This window comes from Gobius niger (assembly GCF_951799975.1).
Source record: "Gobius niger genome assembly, chromosome: 17".
NCBI classification, from domain to species: Eukaryota; Metazoa; Chordata; class Actinopteri; order Gobiiformes; family Gobiidae; genus Gobius; species Gobius niger.
Genome location: NC_136868.1, coordinates 17,200,260 through 17,219,833, shown reverse-complemented (window position 1 = coordinate 17,219,833; position 19,574 = coordinate 17,200,260). Strand labels below are relative to the sequence as shown.

At 42.2% G+C, this 19,574-nt stretch overlaps 1 protein-coding gene across 1 annotated transcript in view; it reads right to left on the bottom strand.

The window, feature by feature from the left end:
- sema6bb (sema domain, transmembrane domain (TM), and cytoplasmic domain, (semaphorin) 6Bb) overlaps positions 1–19,574 on the bottom strand; it is a 178,629-nt gene that overhangs the window by 18,528 nt on the left and 140,527 nt on the right. The window contains exon 17 of the mRNA XM_079574459.1: positions 14,857–14,915. Coding sequence (XP_079430585.1) covers positions 14,857–14,915 — 59 coding nt within the window. The remainder of the gene's footprint in view (positions 1–14,856; positions 14,916–19,574) is intronic.

Genomic DNA, 19,574 nt, shown 5'->3' with positions numbered 1-19,574 from the left:
CCAGTGGTTGGAAGATATCGTCCAGTGAATATATGGGTGCAAGAAAGCCCTAGAGGAAGACTTTTATGAATGTAGTGGAAAAATGCCACAAAGCCTGACCCTGGGTTTGACGATCTTGCCTTCAGCAGCTGACATTTCGCTCTTTCATAACGGCTGTGAACAGTAAAAGAAAAAAAAAAAAAGAAGCTCAGGTTGGCGACAGGAATGACAAGCAAGTTTTCCGTGGAATGTGACAGGCAAAGGCTGGAAGTTGGACGGTCCATTTAGCCCACGTTTACCCTGTAACCGATACGCCTGTCAACACGGGTCACAACCTGGCGAAACTGAGGCTAACCAATCAACACTTAGCGCAACGCCGGCGTAAGTGGACCTGACAAGTCACACTCAAACCCTATCACACTGTTTATAGAAGTGGGTTGGATTACTGCAGAGGCATTTAAACACCTCTCCGGCACAATCAGAGCTAGTTTGTCCCCGCTTTGCCATTGCTCGAATATTATTAAGCAAAAGCAGGCAGAAGTCCAGCTGCAGGTTGCCACGTCTGATGTGGAGAGCAGGCTAATTTACTTGGGCACACATACACATCGCAATTTTAATGGCTTTATTGGAGCCAAATTTAAAAGTTCAAACTAGAAATGAGAGTCCAAAAGCCTGCCGATCAAACGGGAAATTAATGGTTTAGCTGGAGCAGGTTTGGGACAGGCGCTGTAATGGCCAGTCTCATCAGTCCTGACGGCTCCGTAATGGACTCTGTGACTTTAGGAGACATGACACAATGATACAACGTACTTATTAGTTTGTTTGTGTATAAGCTGTTGTGAAAGGGGTGTCTTTAACATCCTATTAGACCAGTGTGTGTGTACATTATGTAATAATAATAACACACTGGCCTAATTTCTTCATCTTCAACAGCACGTTCTTTTTGGATTATTATCGTATTGCTCTTATAGAGAGTATGCAGGTGATGTCCGGCTTTACCGTATTTTCCGGACAATAAGTCGCACTTTTTTTCATAGTTTGGTAGGGTGCGTCTTGAACTCCGGAGCGACAAATAATGTGCTTTTTCTTCTCCTTTTTTTTAATTTCAAATATATAATTTCACATGCCACTAGAGGGCACTACAGGCTAATCGAGCAGCAGAAAGAAAGTTTGGCCTGAGCGAGAGGTAGAGGTAACTCTTAGAGAAGAAAACAATTGCCCCATCCAAAAGCAGTTATTTGGTAAGAGGTCTAACGCCAAACCGGATGTGCGTCAGCGTCCGCCATGATAAGAAGCCTCTGAATTGGGCTGTCAGTTAGGAAGGAGTTAGGGAAATGAGCCTGTATACTAACTATAATAGCCACTTTAGCATAGTGACCTCTGGTGGTCCCTTGCCGGCAAGGAGCTATGTGCCATCCCATAAGCCACTGCGCCCCAATTTCCCCACCCCGCCCCACCCTCAAGTTATTAATATGCAACCACTGTTGATTGACAGGTGCACATTTCATTAAAAAAAAATATATACATATATAGCCTATAAGATTCTGCACGAGCCAAACTTTATAAACATAACAAAATAACATATTAGAGTTACCACAACACAGTGACATGTCACTTTTGATCATCATCTGTTTTCTGTGCGGCTTCATATCATTATCGTGGTTCATGTTTGAGTTATTAGTCAGCGGCTGCAGTATATTTTGTAATCCAATATGGGTGAAGTAGCTTTGTGAAACAGCTGTTGAGATAAAATAACGCTAAAGGGAAATGTGATGCATCATTTGGATTTTTTTTTTCTTTATTTTGTTGTTGCATATGCAATACAGTAGGTGGCAGCATGCGCTTTTGTTTGGCCTGCAGTCCGCCATTAACCTTAAAGAAGAAGAAGTAAAGAAACAGCAGTTGGTGATGTCACTTCCCCTGTTTTTTCCGCCCTGGGTACGGACAGTTGAATTGGGCAATGCTACTGAAGCATAGTTCACGAACTGCATAGGGATCTAACAGTTGAGCCGACCCCATGAAAGGTTAAGGATTAGAAACTAGGATTAGGACATAGAGGCTATAATTTGATGGTTTCGGACGCAGCCAAAACAAAGCTCATCACGGGCTAAAAGCTAGATGGTCACAGCTAGAGGAACGAGTTTGCAAATGAGAGCTTGAAAAACGTGCTGCTGGGACAGGCTTGTCATCGGTGCAGTTACGCCTCCGTGCCCAGGTAGTTGCCATGGCGATTGTTCAAAAATGAAGATTTAAAAGTATTTAGTGATTTGGAGTGAGATCGAGAGTTTGGTATGTTCTTTATGCTATAGATATCTGAACTGATTATGTGACGTTAACATTTAGTTTGTTGTTTGTGCTTCATGTAGCTAACCATCAATGTGATACATTAGCATACCATACGCCTATTTAGCCTGTTGTTTTTCTCTTCATTAGGCATATTTTGGCTGGTGCGTTTTATACTCCCAGCGACTTATAGTCCGGAAAAAACAGTGTTTGTTTTGTCTGTTCTGTCCAGAAAGTTGTGGGTTCTGTTTTGAGGGAAAATGAGGCAACTGCATGTATGCTCTTTTTCACCAAGTCAATTATCGCTTCAGCTGAGGAACCAGGGCTTGAAGTCTGGCCACAGAATGAGCGTGTCCTCGTACTAAAAGTTGGCATCATAAAAGTGTTAATCATGTAGTATTTTTTAATTACTTTCCTTCACAAGTGACAGCAGGCAACCACTGTTTTCATGAAAATTACGGCATAGGCCCTGTAACAAACACAGAAAAGGGAAATGATTTGCAGTCACGTCATTAATCTCTTCACCCCTGAATTAACCGAGCACATTTCCTCCAGTTTTGGCTTTACCCAAATCTAAAAGTGTCTGGGGAAAAGCGTCAAAATAGACAAACAAGACAAAAAAGTTTCATAAAATTGATGACAAAGGGACAAAAAACGGACCAAAATGCAACAAAATAGCGACAAAAACTAGAGGTAAATGAGGTTGAAAACAGCACAAAAAAAAAGAATCAAAAGGGCAACTAAAACGTGACAAAAAAGCGACCAAAATGAGATGGAAGTGAGGATTAAAAGAGCGACAAAAATGATTTCAAAAAGTGACAAAAAACGAGAAAAAAAAGTTTCATAAAATTGATGAAAATGGGACAAAAAAATGACCAAAACGCAACTAAATAGCGACAAAAACAATACTTAAATAAGGATCTAAAGAGCGAAAAAAAAACGTGACAGGAAAGTGACAAAAAGGAGAGGTAAATGAGGTTGAAAAGAGCAAAAAAAAGAATTAAAAGAACAAGAGCAACAATCAATAATCACCAATGTTATGTCACTTTTTTGTTCCCTTCTGCCACAAGTTTGCTCTTTTTGGGGGGGGGTTTACGCTTTAGTTTTGCGTTTTCACCCACGTTTTCTTGTTCTTGTCGCAATTTTTACACTTTTTTTCAAGAGGCTTTTAGATTTGGGGAAAGCCAAGCTGGAGAAAATGCACTCAGTTAAGGCGGGGGTTAAGAGGTTAATACGATCTAAACAGCAATTCAATGTTTCATGTCCAGTTTTCACAACTGTAGCAAGAGCCCAATGGTTTACATATTCCTGTGATTTACATCGGCAAGCTCTTTACAAACTCTCAGTGTGAACAAATCTATGCGTGTTCACGGTCATACCTCCCTTTGATTCGACCCGAGTCCTTTGTTGTCCGTAAACTCTGACTGCTGCTCTTTGAACTTGCGTCTGCTGTAATCCTTGGTGTGAGCAGGTGGAAACATGAGCAGAACAGCTGTGTCGTTTTACACCCCACGGCTCAAAAAAAACACAAAAAAACCGATCCCGTTTGTTTGGGCGCACCGTCTCAGCCCATAATCTCCACACGCGCTCGTAATCGGTGCCAGATACTGTACTGACCTCATCGCTTTTCATCGCAACGTCCTGCTCGCAACACATTGTCCCAATTAGACTTTTTAGCTGTGTGCTCTCCGAACCGGGCTTTGATCAGCGCGGGATTAGTGATTCGACACGGGTCTACATACTAATATTTGATTTCTCCGTTTGTTTGTGTTCTTTGTTTAATCAATGAATTGGAGGCAGTGACTTCTTTGTCGAGTTGGCTCATAATTAAACACATGAGTGAGAACAGAACATTGTGGTAGCCGGAAGATTAAGGAAACAAACAAACTTGAAATTCAGTACAAAGGGACTATGTGAGTCGGCGGGAAGTAATTGTATAATGAGATTTTGAGACTTTCAAACGAGGGTGGGAAACTTGGGGATGAAGAGGATGGACAGAATTGGAACAGCAGAGAGATAGCATGAAGCTGCGGATGTGAACAGGACACACTGCGAGGATTTAAAGAGACTAGGGAGAAGTTGACATTTTTATGCTCGCTACTGCCACCTCAGGTCTTGCGCATAACTGCAGGAGGAAGGAACAGGCCACCGTTTTTCCATGCTGAGACATGTTCTTACCTGAGCTTAGACGAGTTGATGTGTACCTGTCTGGTCTTTACACATGCGCTCAATAATGCAAAAAGACCAAAGATGTCGTTAGCATTTTGCCTCTCTTCCTCTCCTCTATGGGGCCAAACGGGGGTGAAGTTAGAAGCGACCAAGCTCTTCCACCTTTTCCTATCTAAATACGGCTACGTAGTTACACGATACGAGTAAAGGCATAATAACACCTTAGGAGCACTTTTACTTCCGCACAGTAATGTCGAAGTGCTCCTAAGGTGTTATTACGCCTTACAAGTGAATGTACAATTGTCACATGTAAAGCGCTTTGTGACCATGTCTGTGAAAGGCGCTATATAAATAAAGATTTTCTTCTTCTTCTACAATATAGTACCCCTTTTTATCCGCTTAGAAAATCGACATGTTTAATTTTGTGTAACTATACTTGGATCGTGTAAGTACTCATGTAACGGTATTTAAATAGCGCATCAACTCAGCTCAGATAAGAACATATCTCAGTATGTAAAAATGGTGCTCTGTCTAGTCCCTTTAAACAAAGGACGGACGGCAGATTAACCACTTAACCCCCACCTGAACCGAGCACATTTCCTCCAGTTCGACATCAGCCAGGTCTAAAAGCTTCTTGAAAACAACGTTGAAAATTAGTTTGAAAACTCAACAAAAAAGTCACAAAAGAACCACAAAAAAAAAACAACAACAAAAAACAAGGGAAAAGCAACAATAACACAACAAAAAAACTGAAACCCAACAAAAAAGTGCCAAAAAAGAGACAAAAACACAAGAAAACGCTTAAAAAAAGTGAGTGCGTCTTAGCCTTAGAACGAACTCGAGAAGCTTTTAGATTTGGGTAAAGCTGAACTGGAGAAGAAGCACTCGGTTAAGGGTGTTAAGAGCTTAAAAGGGCCAAGTAGAAGAAGAAGTTAGTTGGTTTTAGATGGGGAAATGTTGCTATAAAGACACGCAGAGAGTGTCAGATAATCATGTACGTGTAGACTCCTACAAGGCCACAGTGAGAACGTTGCACGTCAGGAGAGAAGGTGAATGTAATAGATTAGAAATGAGAGATGCTGCGAGGTAAGATACCGAATGAACATCAGTAAAAAGAGCATTAAAAGTTGGGAGAGAGTTTTAACGCAGCACAGACATCTTGTTGCAATAAAGCACATATATTCTTCTACATTTCTAACACAAGCCCTCGTCAGATGCTGTGATTCGGTTATGTCTTAATCGAGTTTAATCCAAGGCGCCCTATGGACAGCTGTTGTAAATAAAGTCTTTGTTAGCTGTGTGTTTGAGCCAGCGTCTCTATTATGCCCACATCATGTAAATAAAAACCTAATTTAATCTGAAGGAAATCCAATGCTGGGTAATTGATGCCAGGGCGTATCGTGTGAGTTAAATGATGTCAGTGCCTTTTGGCCACAGTGGTGCATGTGGGTCAGTCTCTGTAAAGGATGAGATGGGTCGACCCAGTCAACTTTATTAACGGATTTGATTAATCCATTATTCATTGTTTTCTGAAGAGCGCAGAGAAAAAGGCTTTTGATTTTCTCACACTATAAAAGGAGCGGAAAGAAATGTACCTATATTAATAATGACTTGGAACATTTGCATAGTGATGAATCTGGAAAACCAAAAATTCATTGAGTAGTGCAATAACTTTACTGCACCATTTTATAACACCAAATTGTATCAAAACAAGACTTAAAATATGAAACATCAGGACATAAATAAGGCTAAAAAAAATCGTGCTTCTCTGTTTTATGTTGTTAGCAAACAGTGTTTTGATGTGTGATTTTGTCAGCTGTTGCACTTAATATAATTTGGCGATATATTGTCCAGGCCATTTTGATTTAAAACAAAACATGGACAAAACTAGTTACAATCAGCGTCAAAATGACTGCAGTTTCACAGAACAGTTGGAAATGGAAATGAGTGTGAATGGCTTCATCGTCATGGAAATATATATACCTCACCTTTGTCCTTCATTATTGTTGACTTCTTAACCCCCACCTGCACCGATCACACTTTCTTCAGTTTGGCTTTAACCAAATCTAAAAGCTTCTAGAAAAAAAAGTGTCAAAATGGCTACAAAAAAAGAGACGAAAACAAGGATGAGAGTGCAACAAAAGAGCGACAAAGACGTGACAAAAAGTGATACGAAAACGCACTTTATAGATTTGGTTAAAGCTAAACTAGAGAAAATGCACTCGGTTAAGGCGGGGGTTAATATATATGAGGCTTAAACGGCTTCAGTGCAAATGACTGTTGAGTTTTCAGTCTTCGGCTGAGCAACTAGACATCGCTGCAGTCCCATCATTTTGTCACTTGACCCACTGTCAGCACCATGACACAGAAGAGGCCACAGACACTTCACACCCTTTCCCTCGACCATAGCACCTCTCTCACTCTGCTCACCACTATTCGCCTTTACACTACGCCCTCTTATATCCTTATTCCATGTGGCTCCAACTTCTGAACTCTCCAACCATTTCAAAGTTCTTCCCATGATCTCTCTATCTCTTATTGGACTGATTTACAATCCTATTTCTTCCCCCCCCTGCTCCATCCCTGAATCGCCCTTGATATCTATTCGCTGGAGCAGAGATGAAAATCAATGCTCCCTCCTCTGCCTGTGTGGGTCTCTCGCTGGCAGAGGATGAGAGGGAGGTGGTCCATCCATCTCCCTTTGAAATGGGACAAGGCTGATCAGAGTCAGGGTATAGTCTTTGCCATCCAGAAAGGACACCAGTGAGACAGTATAGCTCTGGACTAGGGAAGTAGTTGACCACCAAGTTCAAAGTTCACAAGCTTTTTCTTCTTGCCATTCCGATGGGAAAACAAACACAAGGTAGAGTAAATGCATTTTTGGCTTTATCAGGTAGGAAGCTATAATAGTATTACAGGAAGAAGCGATTGTGACAGCATTAGCGCCGAGGAAGAAGCAGTTCCAGTTCTACTTTGATTAACCTCTGCTGCACCTCCGGCTCAACAAAGCAAAACAAAACCCAACTGTTAAAGCGCAATAACACGACTCAGAAAAATTACAGCTAGATCTGAAAGATAACTCAACATTTCTTGACCGTTTTGTCAGTTTGCTTTGGCTTCCAAAATTGCAGAGACACAGAGCAGTTGAATTATTAACCTTTTTCTGTTTTGTATTTTTTAAGATCATTTCTAAACCTGTGATTGACAAGGCTACCATAACCTCAGAACAACCATTTCAAAAGACAGAGAAAAGAGTGGGAAAAGTATCGAGGCTGGGACACTGCTTTTATTGGCTCTCAAAGACAATGATTTGTCAAACGACCACAAATAATTCTAAAGCTTGACTGTAGATGGATGAGTCGAGAGGTCAAGAGTTGGGCAGTGGAGTAATATTTACAGACATGACTAACTTACTGTATCTATCTTGTCTATGTGCAGCACCGTGTTGCAGCGCTTTTGTTGTTTAAATGTGCGGTATAAATAAAGTGTACTGAACAAATCCCACAAGAGAAATCGTCACCTCAGATACACTGTCAATAATGAAAAGATTCACAAGCGTGCTCCCAAAATACAATCTGTGCCTGCTACAACAACAGCAGAAATCATTCAAATACAATACAATATGGCTCCACAAAGCAGCTCTAAGCCCATGAGAATACCCACATTTCCCCCCGTCTAAAACATTGCTCCTCTCTTTCAGGCTCCCTATAGGTGCGTTATTGTGCTGCACGTCAACAGCAAGCATGCGCCTGATTCCATTATGTCTTCGACGAGGGTGCACAGCGTGGCTCCTGATTATGAACAGGTCCAGTGAGGGGAAAATGGAGCTCGACGTGCGGCTGTACCGAGGCGCACCTCGTTTCAGACATAAAAATAGTGAAATGAGATTGCCGCCGTTCCCCTGAAGAGATTGAGAGGCCAAACAATAAGTCACCTCCCATCTGCCGGTCAGAACGGGCAGGTAGACTCAGGCCCGTGCAGACGATATATTCACAAACAATACTGCGGTATCTGTCCGACAATCTGCAGAGTGCGGCCCGTGGAGTCTGCAATGTGAGGTCTGGACCGTGCTGTAGAAAAGTACATAAGCAACGACTGAGAAAAAGGATTGACATTTTGTTGAAATATGAAGCAATTGCCTTAATGTAAGAAAAATGATTGCATATGATGGGAAAATGTTCATATTATCATAGTTTGTGCAATATCTAAGGTTTTGTTGATTGCTTTTAAATGTCTCCACTCTCCACTTGCTCTATTTGAGTGATCTGTTGCGACTTTATTCTCCATCAAGAGCCTTGAGGTGCGCTGACCAGCTCCTGTTGGGTGTTCCTAAAAGTAGAGGTGATAGAGCCTTCTCTGTGGCAGCGCCTCAACTCTGGAACAATCTTCCTTTATCTGTCAGGTCCTCTCAGTCTGTGGAACAGTTCAAGTCCAGTCTGAAAACACGCCACTTCTCTCTGGCCTTCAATACGAGCTAGCTGAGTGGTCCTTGGCATGTTATTGTTTACTGATATTTTATTTCTATGCAACACGTTGTTACTGTGAAGCACTTTGGTCGACTGCAGTTGTTTTAAATGCAACACAAATAAAGTTAGGTCACACTTTATTTTACACTACCCTTGGTACATTGGACCAGCCACATTAAAGTACAATGTAATGTGCTCTGTAACAATGTGTAATAATAACTTGTACCTACAGGTTACATACACAATGGAATAATGTGCATTTGTACTTTGCAGGTACATAATGTAATAAGACATAAGACCCAAACTCTAACCCTAACCTTAAGCCCTAACCCTAAGTGTCTTATGTCTACATTATGTTCCTCCAAAGTATAATAGACATTATTCCATTGTGTATGCACTGCATAGGTACAAGTTATTACACATTGTTCATAGCACATTACATTGTACTTGTTGGGTACAATGTATCAATGTAGTGTAAAATAAAGTGCTACCTAAAGTGGAATTGAGTTGAATTGAATCTAGGTCCTATGCAAACAATGATGCAACTGGTATTCTGGCATACTATTGTCTATTGAGATTGGAACTTAATGGTAACTAGTTCACTTTTGCGCCACTTGCTGCGGTTTCAACAACCATGTCCCATCCCTGACTGCACTGATTTCAGACTGAAAACACTGTTATGGAGCAGCTCCAAGGGCGTGGGTTTGGGACACAATACGACACAAACCATGAGTCCATCACGATAGGACCTTTAACAAACATACTCAAATTCTTGCCCATTTTGTCCAGCTTCTAACAACACATCAACTTTGATGACAAAATATTGACCTGCTGCCTGCTGGTCACCACGATGAAAAAAAGGAACAGTGTTTCCTTCACCGTGCAAGGGTCGTCTTTGTTGCTGCTAATGATGGAAGTCCAGTGGATCAAAACAGTTGGAAGTCTTCACACAAAAGCCTGACATTACTAATAACGCTAAAGCAGAGTCTGAGACATGGAGGTCTGTTTAAACGATTTGCAGTGTAGGTGACAGACTGTCATAACATGCACATGGAAGATTTCCCGCTTTGTCTTAGCTTTTACACTCCACCGAGAAAAGCTTTTTGTCTTTTAAGCAGACGATGAGCGATGGAGGCTGTATTAACTGGAAACAATGAGAAAGCGTCCCTGACAATGAAAGTGTCAGACCCGAAAAGCGGTATGCTGAAATCTATCCAGCGGCACACAGTTCATCATCATCATCCGGCAGACAGAGAGCTGTGTAAGTGCCGTTGACAGAGATAATGGCTGTCAATATAGAGGTTTAGCTCATCGATAACGGCACACCTGAGAGAACGTCGGCATCTGTCAGGAGCGGCGAACACATGCTCCAAAGTCATGTGGAAATAGATCAGAACAACACGACGGCAGTCCCTGTGGAAACACTCTTCAACACCACGTCAAAAATGGTTTATGATTGTCGTCTGTAAATTATTGCAAGCAATGAATTGGATGTTACAAGGAAAGCAGGTCCACAGTCAATTCTCAAAATATGCTTGAAATAGAAACGAGGCATTTTCTAGCCAGTTTAAATCTGAGACTGGGCTTAGAAACTCGAGAGTGCGTCAGACACAGCTGAAAGTCTAAAATATTCCCTTTTATGTGATTGTTCGACTAAAAGTAGAGCTGATAGGACTCATGCTGAGCGCCCACTGTGTTTTAGCTAATAATAATACCTGCTTAGTTTTAGTTCCTTAAAATAATCTGGCAGGAGGATGTTTCAAAGCTGTAAAATCATTACCTTTGTTGGACAAAGAGTAGAGCGGGTAGAAGGTGGTTTTTCCTCCTCGACTGGACTGTTTAGTGTAAATGACATTAAAATAATAAGAATCTTTGCTCAGATTCGCTTTGCACTTCCATACATTGTTCAATCACTCCCCACACACGGTAATGGTATGAATGTAGCTGCCAAGAACCACTTAACCAAGCACATTTTCCCCAGTTCGGCTTTACACAAATCCAAAAGTTTCTTACAGCCTATGGGCCAGTGCTTCATTTGAAAGCTAAGACCCGCAAAACGTATCTAAATGGATCTTTTACCTCACTTTTGTTGATGTGTTGTTGACACTTTTTTCTTGCGCTTTCATTGTCATTTTAGTCTCATTTCCGTCACTTTTGTGTTGCTCTTTCGTAGCTTTTCTGGTGTGTTTTCATCCTCGCTTTCATCACTTTTTTTTAGCATCTTCTTCCTTGTTCATGTAGCTTTTTAGTTGCGTTTTCATCTTGTTTTTGTCGCAACTTTGAAGCTTTTTTCATCTCGTTTTTGTTATGCCAAACTGGAGAAAACCTGCTCCGTTTAGGCGGGGGTGAAGAGGTTAAATAATGACGCTGCTTTCCCTTGTGGACAAACAATTAAGAGCAAGAACAACAGTACTTTCCTTTGCTGCCATTTATCAACGCCCAGTCCAAATGATGCAGTGAAATAATTGCAGAAGTCACCTGTTTGATTGTCAGCTTCCAGCACTAGCCGCAGTTTGCTCCGGAAACAAACTAATTCCCTTTACATTTTGCTAAATCAACAAATGGGAAAGCAATTACACATCATCTGCGAGTAACGAAAGCGCTTTGGCTGTATCCTCCGTATTCTTCCTCCTTATGTTCGTATGGTTTTGACATATGGCCATAATGAAGACGAATAATCTCCGTTCTATCTGTGGATGAGCAGCATCGGTGCGCCCGTCTCAAACCGGATTAGAGCCATGCAAGTAAAGCGTTATGCAATATTTATGTGCTCTCTTTTCAGGGAAAACGCACAAACTTTGTTGAACTTTCACAAGCAATGGATTAATTTTCACGCGTCAGAATTAGAGTTGAGATCAAAGCGAGGCGGCGTCTGGGGAGAATAACCCAGAACTCCACAAAGTAAAGATCGCACTGGTGGAGAAGTTATGTTCACAACGAGTAGAGGGGTGAAAAATGGGAAATGTCAAGAGTAAAGCAAGCTGATAATTAGCCACTTGCACTGTTTATGTTGCCCAGAATAGACCAAGAGAAGAAGGCCGCTTAGAAAGAAAAGGCACAAGTATTTTTTCTTTGCTTTGGATAAACTTAAGTTCAACTTTAATGACATTAATATTAAGTGCATAGAAAACCTGGATAAGGGGTGTTCCCACAGAGTTTGAGACATAAATCAAACTTCATGGTCATAATCTACGGAAACTCATTGCTGCCAATGTGAGTGAAACATTTTTGACTGTGCTTTCTCGTTCGAACGTAATACCTAACGAGTTGCCAATGTCGTTCTAACGAGTTGCCAATGTCGTTCGAACGAGTTGCCAATGTCGTTCGAACGAGTTGCCAATGTCGTTCGAACGAGTTGCCAAAAGCCCAACGCACACCAGAGCGCAGCGGCACATCATCTGACGCGCGTCCATTTCGGCACAGGCGGCGCGTCAGGGCACTTCAGTTCAGAGGCTTTTCCTCAGACGCGGTGCCGCGGGGTAAACACCTAGGCCTACGTTTTTGACCTGCTGCAGAGGCACAGACGGGTCTCGGCTGTGACAGACAGGGAGACCGCCGTACACTTTGTTTAAGGGGATGATAGAAGCAGCGGAGACAGAACCATCATCAGGGTTCAGGTGGAGCATGTTAAACTCACCAGCCCCCTTTTAACCTGCAAAAGAGAGCCACGTTTTCTCTCTCTCTCTCTCTCTCTCTCTCTCTCTCGCAACACGGACATACGTGTCTTATTTTATTAATGATAAATGTATGAACTACGCGTTTAAAGCACCACATGGTTTGAGGAAAAGCCTCTGAACTGAAGTGCCCTGACGCGCCGCCTGTGCCGAAATGGACGTGCGTCAGATGATGTGCCGCTGCGCTCTGGTGCGCGTTGGGCTTTTGGCAACTCGTTCGAACGACATTGGCAACTCGTTCGAACGACATTGGCAACTCGTTCGAACGACATTGGCAACTCGTTAGAACGACATTGGCAACTCGTTAGAACGACATTGGCAACTCGTTAGAACGAGATGGTATTACGTTAGAACGACATTGGCAACTCGTTAGAACGAGATGGTATTACGTTAGAACGACATTGGCAACTCGTTAGAACGAGATGGTATTACGTTAGAACGACATTGGCAACTCGTTAGAACGAGATGGTATTACGTTCGAACGAGATGGTATTACGTTCGAACGAGATGGTATTACGTTCGAACGAGATGGTATTACGTTCGAACGAGATGGTATTACGTTCGAACGAGATGGTATTACGTTCGAACGAGAAAGCGCAGTCAAAAATGTTTCACTCACATTGGCAGCAATGAGTTTCCGTAATAATCCGCAATATTGTTTGTTAAAAAGTTGGATTGGATACCGTCAAACGATACCAGGAAAAAGCTAAAGAGTATCAAAAGGATATAGAAAAGAGATCATATCTTCAGAGACCAAGTTTTGACGACTGTTGGTCCAGGGCCAGCATCAAACAAAATTACTTGGTCATTTCATCTCAAATAAATGATACAAATTTAAAAGAAATTGGGCCTTGTGCAAGGATAGTGCAAGCCCCCAGCGATATGGTTATTTTCTGAGTGGCGGAGCCTTTGCGTTATGTGCCTGGCATTGGTATCTAGGGATGCTCCGATATGGAACCGATACGGGAAAAAAAATTATATCAATATATATACAAATATCCGATACTGAACTGATGCCAGTTTTGGCTCTCAACGCCTTAAAAACACAACTTTTCTCAACTAAATCTGAGTGAATGTGGGCATGATGTATGTCATTGTAAACCTGGAGAATTCAATCGCTTTTATTGCTAATCATGGCTGGGTCAGAAACTAATTTAGCCTAATAATATGAAATCCATCACCGCTGAAGCCAAGTGTTTGTATTTTAGAAACGGATCTACAGTAACATACAGTAGTTGTAAGACTATGTGAGTTGTTTGTATTAATGTAACCTAAAGCCTGTCATAAACCCAAGTAGCCTATATTCAGTATTAGCCTATATATCGGTGTAGAAAAGTCCAGTGATCCTTGTTAAATATTTATCCAAGAGTCTATCAATAGATATAACTGATAATTGATCCATAATATCATGACAATAAAATATGACTTTATTGATCTTAAAATGGAGAAAAGAGAATTTTTCACTCCGAGAAAGACACTTTTAAGAAAGTGGTATTGGTAAATATTGGGTATCAGCAGATACTCAAAACCCAGTAACGGCTGGATCGGTGCATCTCTATTGGTATCGTAAACCATGTATCGCTAAAGTACTGTTACTCATTGAAATGTAAATTTACCCAGACATAATAAAAGGCAACAACTTCCATAAAGAAACATTTGTCAATAAAATAGAACACAACGTAAACAAAACAGATATGTTGTACTTGATCAAAAACAACAGCTCTAAGACTGCTATATTTGTATAGGTTTGTATTTGTATGAATGAAATGTATTAATCTAAATTGAGAAATATTTTGCACTACACTACTTCTAAAAGCATTGCAAAACAAAGGGAAAATACAAGCATATGTGTTTTTTAAAGATTGTTTTGTTTATGGCAAACTGGCTCCGTAAAACAGAAACAGTAGCAGTCCTTTGTTGGCGTTTCTGAGTTAAGACTACACTGGTGGTACTGTAGGCATTATCTATACACAGGGATTTGTGGGCAGCTTTAGAACAAAATAAAAGAAGTAGGGCATGTTTGCGTGGTATCTTTGCGGTTGCTGCCGGGAAACATGAGACGCCGCAGAGCACAGAGAAAGATCCGGATTTGTCCCAGTGTTTATTTGTAGATTTGCCCATTCTAAACTCACACGAGTGGCATTTGTGCTTCCGTTCACTTTGCCTATTTGGTTGTTTACACTGAAAAGACTGGAGTTCTCCTGTGCGGGGCTTAGAGAGAGAGAGCTAATATCCCTTACCGCTCACACAGACAGACACAGAGGGAGGAGGGGGGGGACACTTACCGTCGCAGTCCCCCAGGTGGGCCACGTTCCCCTGCTCCACGTCCTGCTCAAACGGCAGTCTGAGGAGAGAGCAGACACCAGCATTAATCAGAGGCGCAGAACACAGATGCATGAAGATAAAGAGGCTGTATCAGTGTTTTACAGCGGAGGGCAAGTGCAGACGACACGGCAAAAGAAAATAACACAAAAAGTGAAAGAAGTAATAATTCTCACTGCTTGTGCTTCTACCAAGATGTCTGCAATACTGACCGTAGCAGCTTGTGAATGCCTGAACAGAGGCTTTACAGCAGGGGAAGGCACATTTTCTTCAATGTCAAATTGTAGCCCGAAGAAAAGCATCACTTTGTACAGCATGGTACTTTATATATGTGATCCATGGGGGAGTTTGCCAGGACATTTTCAAGGACTAGACAACATTTTTCGCACTTTTAAAGAGCTTTAGCAGGTATTTATTCAATATTATTTCTCAAAATCATCTTGGGGGCAAGAGGTTCCATGCTGGAGGGCAGGATTTGGCCTGACCTTGCCTAACAGGATGGGGATACCTGGTGGGAGAGTGGTGTCTGAGTGACTGGTTGGTTCTGGTCACAGTCAGAGGGTTCAGTGGCGCAGACTTCCCCAAGGCGGTCTGTGACATACAGTATGTAGCTTCCACAACCGAGTATGGAGTGAATTAAAGAAAAAAAGTCTGTGAGTGCTTTGGGTCAGGACCTGTGTGAAAAGGGAATCCAAATAAGATTCCCTTTCCTCATAGTGTTGGTGCTACGACTACTACTTCAAACCAGTGCTTCTCAAACTTCGCATCAAGTAACACTTACGAAAAATGTCTCTCTTTAAAAAACACCAAATCCAAACCCAGTATACACCTGGTCAAAACTTTGGCTGAATTGGGCCTAGAATTGAGCTAAACTAGTTCCAAGCAAAGACTTATTAAAGGTCCTATATCATGCAAAATCAACTTTTTGGAGGTTTTAACCATGTTGTAACGCTAGTGTCTTATCATCATATTTTTAGCTTCATTCACACATGTCTGTGTAATCCTCCTAAATCCTGCCAATTGTGCCAATCTGACGTCAGCTTGTAACCAGGAAGTGCCTGACTGTTTGTAATGTACTGCCTCACAGCTTTTTCATTATTTCTGTGGGAAGGAAGGAAGGAAGGAAGGAAGGAAGGAAGGAAGGAAGGAAGGAAGGAAGGAAGGAAGGAAGGAAGGAAGGAAGGAAGGAAGGAAGGAAGGAAGGAAGGAAGATAGGAAGGAAGGAAGGAAGGAAGGAGGCTCCTTTCAAACCTAACAGAGGTGCAGGACTTTATTCTACCTTCCTAAAGAAGAGTGGATTAACTTTCAACCAGCGGGATTCCTACAAGGAAAATACCCGATGGAGCGGCCAGAGCAGTATTATTATTGCTGCGATATTTACATTTCTACTACTGCTAAAGTTGCATGGGCGGCATCAACTCGGAGAGAAGGGCGGAGTTAACTGAATCCAAGTGTCTTATATTTTTCACGAAAATGAGTCCTCCATAGTGGTAGAGGTACAATATATCATCTACATGCCTATAGTTTACTTTCGTATGGCTACAATAGCATGACATAGTCTCTTTAAAGAAAACAAAAGAGGACACAACATAAATGGAATCGTATATATATCAAATATGCTTCCGTCAGTCTACCCCAGGGCAGCTGTGGCTACAATAGTAGCTTACTACCACCAAGTATGGAGTGAATGAATAATGCAATGTAAAGCGTCTTTGAGTGTCTAGAAAAGCGCTATATAAAACCGATGCATTATTATTATTAGGCCCGAGCGCCATACATGGCGATAGGGACTATTGCTTCTGCAACGCAGGGGGGCACCAGGGTGCGCTTCGATGCCGTACGGAGTGCACAACGGACACGACAGCCACCTCCGACCACGACAGACGCATAGGACTCGGCCAGAGCTTTCCGAAAATGTCTAATGTGTAAAAACAGCTACAATGGAAAAACGCCTATATTGTTTTTGCTTTTGCAGAAAAGCCTTCCCAGGGGCTTCAGCGGCCAACCGCGCGCTCCACGTACACGCCAGAAAAAAATGACCCACAACTTTTTTGTGCGCCTTAGCCAGAGCTTTCCAACGGTGTACAGCATGTGGTGGTAACGGCAACGGCTTAGGTTTTTTGGGCAAAAAACGATTATTTTTCTTTCTTTCTTTCTATCTTTCTTTCTTTCTTTCCGCCTCTTAAAACTGGATTTTCACCCCCTGAACGTGCGCGAAAACTCAATTAAAAATCACCAAAAAATCCGGTCTGGTGAAAAATTTACGAAAATGTGAGTGTCCAATGTGGGACGTGCAAAATGGCACAACAGCGCCACCTGCAAATTTGAAAAAAATAATTCAGTGAAGGAGAGCCTCCACCAACTTGGACACACACTCGCGCCTTTGGGCACAGACATTGTCCAGGTCGTGACCAGCAAAAAACATCATTATGACCCCGCCCCCTGACAAACAGGAAGTCCCCTATTTTGAGTGGAAAAATGAGGAAAAGTCAAATTGCCTCCACGCTGATGTCGCATTTGAACGAACTCCTCCGTGGGCGTTTGTCCGAATGAGCTTCTGATCGCCTCTAACTCATCTACACATGTTGGGGATCAAAAGTTATCCAAAGAATTTTGCTACGTTTTGCGGTCTTCGTCCAGTGGAGCCCCAAAGTTGACCTTTATTTTGGCGATTTCTGAGACCTCAATAATGGCCCCCGTTCGCACAAACTAGCTCAGATTATTACCAAAACTCATACACATGTTGCCCCTTCACCCCCGCATACATGACATGAGGTTTGGTGGCAGTGGACCCAACAGCGCCCCCTATAAAATGCATGTTAATGTCATCACTCATTCACTGGGTACGTACCAGAGAGTCATGACCCTGACAGTTGCATGCGCCTTGGTCAGAGCTTTCCGAAAATGTATAATATATGGTATTTCGAGCAACGGGAACCCTTGTTAGGCCCGAGCGCCATACATGGCGATAGGGACTATTGCTTCTGCAACGCAGGGGGGCACCAGGGTGCGCTTCGATGCCGTACGGAGTGCACAACGGACACGACAGCCACCTCCGACCACGACAGACGCATAGGACTCGGCCAGAGCTTTCCGAAAATGTCTAATGTGTAAAAACAGCTACAATGGAAAAACGCCTATATTGTTTTTGCTTTTGCAGAAAAGCCTTCCCAGGGGCTTCAGCGGCCAACCGCGCGCTCCACGTACACGCCAGAAAAAAATGACCCACAACTTTTTTGTGCGCCTTAGCCAGAGCTTTCCAACGGTGTACAGCATGTGGTGGTAACGGCAACGGCTTAGGTTTTTTGGGCAAAAAACGATTATTTTTCTTTCTTTCTTTCTATCTTTCTTTCTTTCTTTCCGCCTCTTAAAACTGGATTTTCACCCCCTGAACGTGCGCGAAAACTCAATTAAAAATCACCAAAAAATCCGGTCTGGTGAAAAATTTACGAAAATGTGAGTGTCCAATGTGGGACGTGCAAAATGGCACAACAGCGCCACCTGCAAATTTGAAAAAAATAATTCAGTGACGGAGAGCCTCCACCAACTTGGACACACACTCGCGCCTTTGGGCCTTAAGTGGGTTTTACGTGGTTCTAAGTGGTCCCACCCATCCTCCGTGGAAATGGCCAGAGGTCTTAGCCTGGCAGCATGGTGGCCTCTGTAAGACTTTTCTCTGAAATTCGTCAATTTTCCAAATTTCTTCCTTTATTCACAACGGCTACAGTTTTAGACTCGTACATGTTTATACTACCCCTCTGTCATAGAAAGATGCTTCAATTTCCATGTTTTTGCCTCCAAAATCAACTTTTTCTAAAGTTTATAGTGACAGGAAGTTTAGTTTACCCGTTTCCTGTCCGTCCCTCTGTGTGTTCCTCGTACTATTTCGCTCTCAACGAAATATTCTTTATATGGAGGGTGCTGCTGGGCTGGTGCACCCTCTCATCAAATCTTTGGGCAGTCAGAGGAATTTACCCTAATTAAAAAGAATGAAATATATTAATGCTTAAGCTGTAATTTCCGTTTTCTGCAAATACTCAAGTGCAGTCTTTCATAACATTAATCTTAAATTGGCTGCAGTATTCACTAAGCTTGTGAAGCTCCATTGGTAGAGTGCCGGGTTCCTATACGGTAGGTTGTTGGATCGATCCCAGCCATCACCTTTTTTTTTCCCCCTTTTGGACTCGGTACTTTCTAAATTCCAGAAATTTAGAGAAGCCTTGCCCTCATCAGGCCCATGTTTGTATGGACTTATATCTCAGTGGTAAAAGGTCGTCTTAGGTGAAGGAGGTAGCTTGTCCTAACATTTCTAATGCACGGGGAGTTTCATAAGACATTCCTTTGTTCAGCTGGTATTTTAATTGTGCTTGTATAGTGTCATAGGTAGACCATTGGGTTCATACACATGAGGCTGCTGGATCAATTCTGACCTTTACTATTTCTATCTATTTTTTTTTTCCCCTCGGCACCTACTGGAAATTACATAATTCAGCACCTATGGTCCCACCCTCATGAAAAAAGTGGAAAGAACGCTTACAGAATTTGCATAACTAAAGACATGGCAGGATAGTAGGGAAACTATTGAGGCAACACCAGGGACTATGTCGAAAACAATCAAGAAAATGGAGGGGGAAAATTGACCAAAAATTACCTCTCCTCAGGTGCTGGGACCTAATTTTGG